At 42.6% G+C, this 11,114-nt stretch overlaps 1 protein-coding gene across 2 annotated transcripts; it reads left to right on the top strand.

Moving 5' to 3' along the window:
* The first annotated feature begins 5,474 nt into the window (after nt 1-5,474).
* On the top strand, nt 5,475-10,889 carry LOC105007138 (ladderlectin-like). Of its 2 annotated transcripts, none has more exons than XM_034290700.1 (6): nt 5,475-5,556; nt 5,913-5,979; nt 6,127-6,215; nt 6,304-6,441; nt 6,839-6,953; nt 10,775-10,889. In XM_034290700.1, exons 2-6 carry the CDS (start codon nt 5,922-5,924, stop codon nt 10,840-10,842), a joined length of 468 nt encoding a protein of 155 aa, XP_034146591.1. In that variant the 5' UTR covers nt 5,475-5,556; nt 5,913-5,921; the 3' UTR covers nt 10,843-10,889. The 2 variants fall into 2 exon arrangements, with proteins under 2 accessions (XP_034146591.1, XP_028973838.2); XM_029118005.2 differs by lacking the exon at nt 10,775-10,889 and adding an exon at nt 7,047-7,175.
* The last annotated feature ends 225 nt before the right edge of the window (nt 10,890-11,114 follow it).

Here is an 11,114-nt window from a genome sequence, read left to right as displayed (position 1 = left end):
CCACAGGGGTGTTGGAGGAGTCATGTTCCACGTGGAACACGCCTATCCTCCCCGTAGAAAAGAAAGGGACAGGGAAATACCGTATGGCCCATGATCTCAGGGCTATTAACGACATTTTACTCACACCCACCATAACGGTACCTAACCCGTATGTAACACTCACTAATTTGACCCCTGATCAAAAATGCTTCACCTGCATTGACCTGGCTAATGCTTTTTTCTGTCTCCTACTAGCAGAGGAACTTCATGACATCTTTTCTTTCACACATAGGGGTCGACAATGGCGATACACCACAGGGGTTTGCGCTTTCCCCTGGCATATTCAACCAGGTACTGAGAGAAGCGCTGCAGGGTTGCCTGCATTCAAGCTACAATGACGGTCCTCACCAGACTGGCTAAGAAAGGGTTCAAGGTGTTGAAAGAAAAGCTACAGCTGGTAATAACACAGGCCTCCTTTCTGGGCAGAGTAATCTCGCAGAAGGGAGCGGGGCTTTCCCCAGCACACTGCACAACCATCCTCCACCATCCTAAACCCACTACTGTTCAGGAAATGCTATCATTCCTGGGGCTCACGGGGTACAGCCACAATTACATCCCAAATTACTCAGGGCTCACAGGGCCACTTTGAGCGCTAGTTAAAGAGCAGGGAATGCGTAAACTTAAAGCCACACTCAATTGGACTTGCCCGGCTGACCAGGCCTTCATTATGCTGAAACAACAACTAGCCACCGCAGCTGATTTGGCAATTCCCGACTACACAAAACCCTTTTTTCTAGATGTTTCTGAAACAGGGCAAGTCATGAACGGGGTCCTGTTTCAGAAAAAAGGGAGAGATAGGAACATCCTTATGTACATAAGCGTAGGATTTGACAAAACCGAAAAAAGGCACCCCACCTGCACACAGCATGCAGCGGGGGTGGCGAGACATCAAAAGGGGGCATCCCCACAAAAGAAAACTATTTGGCGACAGAGAGGAGCAACAGAGACGAGAGGGCTCTGGAGAGGGCCAGACGGTAGAGTAATACTCCCACCAGCCATGCAAGGAGATACATTTGCAGAATCCCATGGGCTGGGCCATGTTGGGCCGTCTCAAATGTTAAGAAACTTGTGCCATTGGTGGCACCCGTTTATGGTAGACATGGTACGCAACTACACTAGGACATGCACCATCTGCATAGTGATAGACTACACGGACATGGGGGAAACAGTACAGGGGTGCCGTTACATGTTAGTGTGTGTGCACATGTTCACAGGGTGGCCAGAAGCCTGGCCGGCAAGAAGGGAGGACAGTCAGACAGTGATCAAGTGTTTAGTGAACCAGTACATTCCCAGACACGGCTTCCCAGAGAAAATCTGGTCAGACAATGGGACTCACTTTAAGAACAGTGATTTACAGAAGGTAGAGAGCTTATTGGGCCTAAAACATGCTTTTGGCATTGTGTACCACCCACAGTCCCAGGGAAATGTAGAAAGGATAAACCAAAATTTCAAAAACAATTTGGCTAAGATATGTGCACAGACTAAATTGAACTGGGTGGATGCACTGGCACTCATGACGATTCGATGCTCGTTAAATCAGACCACTGGGTTCACCCCATACGAGCTGCTGACGGGGAGACAGTTTCCAGGACCAGCCGCGGGGCCTGCGGTCCCGGAAGGGGAAAAGTGGCCCAAAGATCACAGAGTGTATTTTGATGAATTGCGAGCTCTCGTTTCAGAATTCACCAACAGAGTCGGAGAACGGAGGGACCTGCACCCGCTGGACCAGAACCTGCCCCAGGCGGAGTGGGTGTTGAAGGTCATCAAGCGAAAGTGGTCGGAGCCAAGGTGGACGGGTCCTCCTCAGGTGGTGGAGAGTACTGTGAGTGGATACTGCGGGACTACGAGCGAGAGAAGGAGACAAAGGACGGCGCCAGGGGAATAGACTCTTAGGGGAAAGAACTGAAGAATACTGTAACAAAAGGAGGTTTAGGACACGGAGTGGCTCCTACCACTCATACCAAGATGACAGGGTTACAGAGAAAGGTCTGGGGAGATGATAATAGAATAAAGTGGTACATGGACATTGGTGGAATTATGATGTGTGTTGTATGTTGTTACAGGTTTCCCAGGTTGGCATCGGGTCTTCATTCCCCCAGCGAAGAGGTTTGCGACCCCACCTGAGGACATCTGCTTGAGGAAATTTGGGGACATTGAATTGGACTATGTCAAGGGGTTGCATACGAGCATTCTGGGATAGATAATCCGCTGGAGGAATGGATGACCTCGATGTTTGGCCAGTGGAAAGGTTTGATAATGTCTGTTCTTTTATCGCTTGCTACATTTTGTGCTATAATGGTTACCTGTGGGTGTTGTTGTATCCCATGAATAAGAGGGCTCGCTATGAGAGTGATCTCTACAGCCATTGAGAAGGCTCCAGGACCGCCACCAGGGATGCTGATGCCTCTATGGGAGCAGCATGACCCGGGAGAACTGGAGCTGGGCGAATAGGGGTGATCTCTCTGGGGAGAGATCAAAAGGGGGAATTGTGGATATACTGAATGTATAAGCTGTTAAACTGTTGTAAGCATTAAGGCCAAATGTTGAATGTCTGTAGCAAAATGCTGAAACTGAAAAATGCAAGTAGAAAAAACCAGGAAATCTTATTTAGACGGTTGCTAGGATGAGGAAGTAGATTTAGCTTGGGTGTCTTAGGCAAACAGGACACAGATTGACAACACACACACATACTGAGGAACTTCAAGCTGAAGACATAAAGCCCAAATATGACGCTTGTGCTGCATGTACACATATAAGGTATAGAACATAAATTGGACCAATGGCACACTGCTTGGCTACCTTAACACCCCCACTTTTTAGGCGTGTTTGAAGCGTAAATAATGCTGTTATGACAGTTCATGTTTAGAAATTGTGCGGCGACACTTGTCTCCAAAAGCTTTTGTAATAAACGGAATATGCGGTATGATAATTGACCTGACTCCTGGTGTGTTATTCTCCTTTCCAACAAACCAACTCGGGGAAGTGTTAGACTTCAACACTTGTTATGCTTCTTGATATTGGAAACTGGTATTTTTCTACCCTACCCTATTATTTTGATGTATTGAATTTGTCATAATTGCAAACACTAGTTTTGTAGCACAAATTTGTATCATTAATAGCACTTTGTTATTTATCTCGTTATTTCCCTATGTATGAACCGGAAGTCTCACACATTCAGAAAATAGCTTACTTAGCTTCCAAGTTAAAAAATAAGGTGGATATACTGATTGCATGTTGTGTGGCATAAATGGAAATGCATGTGGACTATATGAGGGGTGAAAAAAATAATAATAAATACATTCACATATGAATTACGATTCCATCTTCTGTGGATTCGAACCGATTCACAAATTTCAAAAATCAATCTAAATGTTTAATAATGTGATGATGCATTATGAATGAAGCTTATACTTGACTACCGAAGTTCATATCAATATCTTAACAAATAGAAAAAGTCTTAAATAATGTTTAGTTTAGTCAAGCACACGTCAAGCTTTTCTTGTGATCTTTCCTTGTAGAAAATGGGCCACTTGGAAATGTTTTTACATACAAGAAACACATTAAACATTGACACGCAAGCGGTTTTCTGTGGTAACGAACAAATACCATTACCCGCCTATAAAGAGAATGAACAGGTCCTGTATCAGAGACTAAATTAATAAATATTGAGAAGGCAACGGCCTGTATTGATTGATTATAGAACAATTACCACAATGGTCTCTACGATCTATTTAGGCTTAGGATGTTTTTGGGAAACGCAACCCAGATCCTGATAGATATGTCTGTCGACTTGATGATGACTCATTTTAATGATGAAAAAGACCCGCGTGAGCTCACGCCGTGAGAGGCGAATATGAACGCTGATCAGATAATTTCCCAGAATGCATAGAAAATATACCATAACATACTGTCAACTGTGTGCACAGTACATAACTGTTGAAAATACAAAATAATACTGTGTCTAAATCTAATCTGAATGTAAAACTAAATCTACAGTAACATACTGTACATAGGTTATACAGTAAGAAACTGTTGAGAAAAACAGCATAATGCTGTGAAAACAACAGAAATCATTTACAGTATACTTGTCACTTTTCTCCTACCTCTTTTTGTCGTATCTTCTGTTACTCATGCTCCACTCATCTCTGGAATTTTCTTCCACTGAAAGAAGAAAGTATAAACCAAAGAAAGTATCAGTGCTTCTGTTCACAAACGTAAGATGCAAAATGTACTAATCTGCTCTTCACTCACTGCTAAACGCATTTTCATCTCTTGTCCCTCTTCCAATTCACCTGCTTTCATATTTCATTTATTTTCATCTCTATTTTCTTTGCTTTTTCCCCCTCACTCATCCCTTTCTTCTCCACTCCTCAAAGACTCCCACTTGTCCTCTTCTCTACTATTTCTCCACTCCTCATCACACATTTTTCTCCTCTCTCCTTCTCTTAACTTCTGCTTTTCACTTCATTCTCACTCCCCTTATCATCTCTCCTCCTCTTGTCCTCCAGCCTCTCCTGCTCCACAGGTATATTCGTGTCCTTGTCTCTTCACTCACTTATGTTTCCTCCTTGCTCATTTTCAGACTTATCTCCTTACTCTGAATGTAATAAATGTAAAAGCTATTAACCATACAGAACTTCTGTAAATCTAACCGATTTTGTAACTAGCATATTAAGCATCTCCATTCTTTTGCTCCTTTCTCACTCTCCATTATTTTCCTCTTACACACTTTCTTCTATTTCTTCTCTGCATTCCTTTCCAACTGCTGTGCCTCCATTCTTTCTCTTGCAAACTCTCTAAATCTGTGCTCTCCTATTGTTGTCTTGATGAAGCATTTTTTTAATCGTATTCTATTTCTGTTGCGGCGACATAAGGCTGTATCGACGTGGCTTTAATTGAGCAAATCTGTCAATAACGCTGTCAGGGTTGATGTCATTCAAATTGTCCTTTTCCATTGACATGATGGCCAAGTCGTTGAGCCTGTCTTGACCCATGGTGTTCCTTAACCATGTATGAAGACGGCGCAACGCACAGAAGAAGATTTATATTCTTCTTCGTTAGTTTTAATTGGCAGTTGGCAAACAAGCTGAGTGATGCGCAATGCATTACCGTCCGCCACCACGAACGGTAATAGAGCTTTTGTTTCATTTTTTGCCACTACAGTCAGAAAGAAGTAGAAGTTATTTTAAAAAAACAAAAAAATGTTTTTACATATTTAGTTTGCTACAAATAAGTTTAGTTGTAAATGTGCATCAGCATTTTATGCAAACTTTAGATTTTGCCCATAAACCAAGTTCAATAAGTGGATGGAAACAAAAGTATTTGACATTGCAAATAATCAATTTCTAATGACTTAATTAGGAGCACCTGGGACAAATCCAGCCCAGTAATCCAGGAGAATCATCTCACCTGTTTCAGGTCCTTAAAAAGGAGAGGAGATACAGAACTCACATCACAGGGAGACTCAGTGGAGAGAGCTGAAGTGGTCTTAACAAGTGAAGTTGGAGATTTTAGAAGGTGGGAGGTCAACAGGTGTCATTCTTATTACACTGTTTGCCTTAATATCAAATGACGCTGTTCCCTGTGAGGTGAATTTAATGTCCAGGTTAAAGTGATGACTAGTGATCCACTCTAGTGGAAAAGAGAGTATTGACTTTTTTCCAGTACATTCCTAACAAATGAGATCTGTTAATAAATTCTGTGATATGTCTGGATACCTAAAATGTTGATGTTCAATAGTAAATTTTGAGCTTCTTCTGTGGTGAAAACCCTCCAAGTAGGAGGTTAATAGTCTTTTAGTCAGGATCAGTTTCCTCTTGCTAATTTCAGCAAGCCTTTTGATGACAACTGGTCTTTGTCTTGTTTTTTCTTAGGATTACATCATGGGCGTTATAATGGTTTTCCTGCTTCTCATTGCTGCATTTTCTCTGGGAGATGCGAGTAAGAGGGTTCCCCTTTTCTCAACAATGTGACTGACTGGTTTAATGCCACTTGTGAATCAGTTTTGATTCTTGGAAATGTTTCTTAAATGTACCCTGTTGTCTTGGTCACATGTAGCCTAGTGTTTTACTTACTTTGGTCTTACAGGGCCATCCAGATGTAATCGGGGATGGCACCAGTTTGGATCCCGCTGCTTCCGTTTTGAAGAGACTCTGAGGTCATGGAATGAGGCAGAGGTAGCAGTCTCACCCTAGATATTTGGGTGTGGAAAGATTTGACTGCATATTCCTGGTTTAATGACCTTGTCCATCTTTGCCTCTTTAGCGTCATTGTCAGTCTCTTGGTGGACACCTGGTCTCCATACACAGCTGGAAGGAGTCTAGGTTCCTGAAGACGTTGACTGTAGGTTCACCTTTGACCTGGATTGGAGGAAATGATGGTGGTCGGCCAGAGTTAAGAAAGGTACTTCGTCTGACTGGTGTAACGAAATGAGCTTCATCGGAATGACCACAGTTAGAAAATTCCACAGGGACAGTCTTGCTCCCAGATCTGTAAGGTCATTAGGTATCCTTGGAAATGCATCTACAGGTTGCTTGTGATGTCAAATCTGTTTGAACTATTGTGTGATGTCTTCAATAGCCTGTTCAGTTGACCAGTACTGTAGTTTAATGATGTCAATGTGAGCCAGTCTGTTTTGGGACACCATAATATAGATGTTTGTTGATTGTGCTAAACAGGTTCACAGTCTTAGTGTTTCTATAGCTTTCAAAATGGATTTGTGTTCTGTGGTAGTTGTTCGTGTAGTTAATGAATGCCTAAATGTCATGGGTGTGATGCTGAAACCTACACTTCTCCACAGGACAGGAGCTGGTCCTGGACGGATGGGTCTGGATTTAATTACCATGAATGGGCACAAGGGGAACCCAACAACTATAATGGTGTCAGAGAGCCATGTATTCAGATGAACTTTGGAGGTATAGTCATTCACTTGTCCATCAGTCACATCTAAGTTGACAGTTCATTGAATCCTGTCTCTGTGTTTGTAATTTCTACTGTTTCCTTTGAAGATGAACATCGCTGGAACGACGAAGTCTGTGAGAAGCGCTTTACATCAGTCTGCTCCAGAAGCCATTAAATTAACTTGTTACTGTGACATCGTCCTGTTGATGTGGTTATCAATAAAACAGCTGAACACATTTCTTGTGTCATTTGGGTTAATTTTACAGGTCATGTCTTTGAGGATTGTTAGTTGTAGAGTCTAGCATGTGGCAGTTTCAATTAGTCTATTCATTCCACAAACCTGCTTATAGACAACTACTGTTGTAAAAAGGGTTTTATAAATGTGCTACTAACTTATGTGCTTCATTTTGAGTTGTAATATCCCTCTAGTTGCTCTATAGTCCTTTGGTTGATACACTTAATGTCTGCTGTTACGTACTCCCCTCGGGTGGTTCTCGTCTGAGGTGGAGACGTAGTTACCCGTGCTAGCGCGCAAGATGACAAGGTGTGGAGGTGCAACCAATTAAATAAGACACGACAGTCAGAAGTTAGGGGTATCCCCACCCTAGGGCAGGTTAGTTAAGTAAACAAACCCATAACATACCCATTTACAGGAACAACCATCCCCACCAAAATACAATAGACACAATAGGGAAGGTAGGAGAAGGGACTTAGGGAACGGGGTCCAATCAATGAAAACAATAAAAAGGTCCCTATGCTTCTACACCTCTAATCCTTCCTCACCCGGTCTAGTCCCTAACCAGCTTTCCTAGCTCGTAACAAAACACATGGGTGACTCCCGCCCAGCTAACCTAGGGTGTATAACAAAGGGTTATCTACGTGCAGGAGTAGACCCATGGGCAGCACTATCTTTCCCTTCTCCAGGAACCAGGCAGGGTTGTAAATAAGAAAACGGGCTGGAACACAAAATAGAACAGACATTAAGAAATCACAATACAATCAACCCACAAATGGTCAGACAAGGAAAAGCCCCTCCTCGAGCTCACAAGGCAAACACTACATATATACTATGGTCAATCAGGCCCTCAATCATCTCCAGCTGCCAGGACCCCAGGCAAACCACGCCCTTCTTCGTCAGCAGCAACTCCGCGCACCTGGGAATACCAGACAACTCACACACTGGGAACATCATTCACACAAGGATGGCAGGAGGGAAAACATGGCACATGTAACACTGCTGTTAAGCAACTGGTTGTTGGGGTAAGGTTTTGAGATAAGGATTGAAGTTATATAATCAAGTTACGGAGTCAGAGCATCAACAAAAACCCTACTTGGACTCTGAATATGAAATGTTCCCAATACCAATCTAGGCAATGTATGATCTGTTAGATGAGGCTGTGTTCAGGAATTGCAATTTGGTCTCTCTTATTATATAGAAGTCAAATTTTTCAGTGCAGATCTGATTGGTCAAAGAAATTAAAATGTTCTACCTTGCCAAAAAGACCAGGGGAGCTGTCAGTTTCATGCTCATTGTCCTCTGTCCTAAAACACTGTTGGATGAGGACCTTCTCCAAAGGGTTTTAATAAATCCAGAAGAGAGGACATGAGCATTAAATTGAGAATGTTGAATGAGGAAAATTAATCCTTCACCTTTCCAATAATCAATCAATCAATCAATCAATCAAATTTATTAATAAAGCGCTTTTTACAACAGCAGTTGTCACAAAGTGCTTTACAGAGACACCTGGCCTTAAACCCCAAGGAGCAAACAACAGTAGTGTTGAATTTCAGTGGCTACGAAAAACTCCCTAAGAAGGTTGAATTTTAGGAAGAAACCTAGAGAGGACCCAGGCTCAGAGGGGTGACCGGTCCTCTTCTGGCAGTGCCGGGTAAGATATTAAGAGTCCAATTGGAATAGTAAATACATTTCTCTGGGCAAAATCCAGAGTCTATTTGATTTTAGACAAGGTCAGAAGTATGACCAGGTGGACAAGGACAGGGACAGCAACGGGCCCCCCCAAACCAGGTAATCTGCTGGTGTGGACCAGGACCTCATCTCCTTCTAAAATTTAAAACTGGAGGAAACTGAGAAAAGTTAGTAGTACATCCCTCATATCCCCCAGCACAATAATATAGCAGCGTAACACCTTGGAACTGAGACGGGGGGGTCCGGTGACACTGTGGGCCTACCCGGGGGAGGCCCCGGACAGGGCCCAACAGGCAGGAAATCAATCCAACCACATTGCCAGGCACCAACCAAAGGGACACCCACCAACCGCAACCCCCCTGAATGAGGGCTGAGTATTGCTAGCGGCGTTCAGCCCAATTTGCACAATCAGGTTACAATAGGAACACATGGTGAAAAGCCTGCCTAGCAATCAAAAACATTCATCTCACCTGTGAAAGGTCCTTAAAAAGGAGAGCAGTGACACAGAACTCACATCACAGGGAGACTCAGTGAAGAAGTTTGTAGAGGGCTTAAGTGAGATAACTGACCATTTCAGAAGGTGAGAGGTCAACAGGTCTGATTACACGGTCTTTATGCCACATGACACTAGTCCCTGTTTGGTGGATTTAGTGTCCTGGTTAAAGTGATGATTACAGTGATCTTCTTCGGATAAGATGGTAGCTGGTGTTAGTGTAATATTGACTTAATTCTGACAAGAACTGGTATTTGTCTTGTTCTTTCAGGACTCCCTCACCATGGCAGGGTTGATTATTTTCTTGCTGGTCAGTGCTGCCTTTTCTCTGGGAGATCCACATTGGCGTAAGAGTGGCCCTCATATTTCTGCATAGTGTGTGATTTAACTGGTTTGGGGAAACATTCAGCAGATTAATGCAATTTGTTGGTTAGTCATGGCTCTTGTAAACTTGTATTTGAATGTACCCAGTTATTTTACAACCCCTAATTTAGATGTTTTTCTTATGGTTGTCTTACAGGGCCACACGGGTGCCCTGGGGAATGGTGCCAGTTTGGTTCCCATTGTCATTTTCGATGAGACTCCAAGATCTTGGGCGGATGCGGAGGTAGCCCCCTAACTCTAGACTGGGGTGGATAAACACGACCGCACATCACTGGTTATTAAATGACATTGTCCGTCTTTGCCTCTTCAGTTCCACTGTCAGTCTCTTGGTGGACACCTGGCCTCAGTACACAGCTGGCTGGAGTCTATATTTCTGAAAGCGTTGACTTTTGATTTACCTTTGACCTGGATTGGAGGAACTGATGGTGGCCAGCCAGAGATGAGTCAGGTACCTTGTCATACTGGTGTAACAAAACACGTTTTATCATTGACTACAGTTAGAAACACTCCACAGGGACAGTCTTGCTCCCAGTTTAGTAAGCTGTTTTGGTATATCTGGAAATGAGTCAGGATGCTTGTGATGTCAAATCTCTTTGACATTATTATAATTATCTCAGTCCCCAGGTCAATATTACAATAAAATTATACTAATGTAGTTTGTCTGCAAATGATACATAATGATGATTATTGATAACTTTTGTATCTGAAGACCAACAGTCTTTAGCCTTACTAATGCATCTGCATTTTGTAGTAACCTGTGTACTTTCTGAATACAAATGTCATGTCTTTGCATTGCTGCTGAGACCTCACTGCTTCTCTACAGTACAAGAGCTGGTCCTGGACTGATGGCTCTGGATTTAATTACCAACAGTGGGCAGAAGGAATGCCTAACAACTCTATTGGTGGAGAGTTGTGTATTCAGATGAATTTTGGAGGTACAGTCATTCACTGATCCATTTGTCAAATCTCACTTGGGAGTTCATTGAATACTTGTCTGTGATTCGGGGTAATGTCTACTATTTTCTTTGAAGATAAACATCGCTGGAACAATGAAGTCTGTGAAAAGCACTTTGCTTCTGTCTGCTCACAAAGTGATTGAAATCAATTGTTGCTGTCATGTTTACCTATTGATTGTTATGGTTGTCAATAAAATAGCTGAACTCTACTGTCATAAGTTATTTAACTTAAGTGTCCTTGATGGTTAGTTTCAGGGTCTAGAATGTGGCCCAGTTTAAGATTTCAAATTTCTTGACATTTAACTTAACATCACTTTGAATGGCTTTCCATGTGTGGGGCAAAATTTTTGAAAGCAGTTTCATCCAGTTCTGAATGGACCCATGGCTTCTCCGGCACTGTCCAGTCTTTTATTTG

The sequence above is a fragment of the Esox lucius genome, chromosome 24 (assembly GCF_011004845.1).
Source record: "Esox lucius isolate fEsoLuc1 chromosome 24, fEsoLuc1.pri, whole genome shotgun sequence".
Classification (NCBI taxonomy): domain Eukaryota; kingdom Metazoa; phylum Chordata; class Actinopteri; order Esociformes; family Esocidae; genus Esox; species Esox lucius.
The sequence above is the reverse complement of the archived record's forward strand: the minus strand, read 5'-3'. Positions and strand labels throughout refer to the sequence as shown.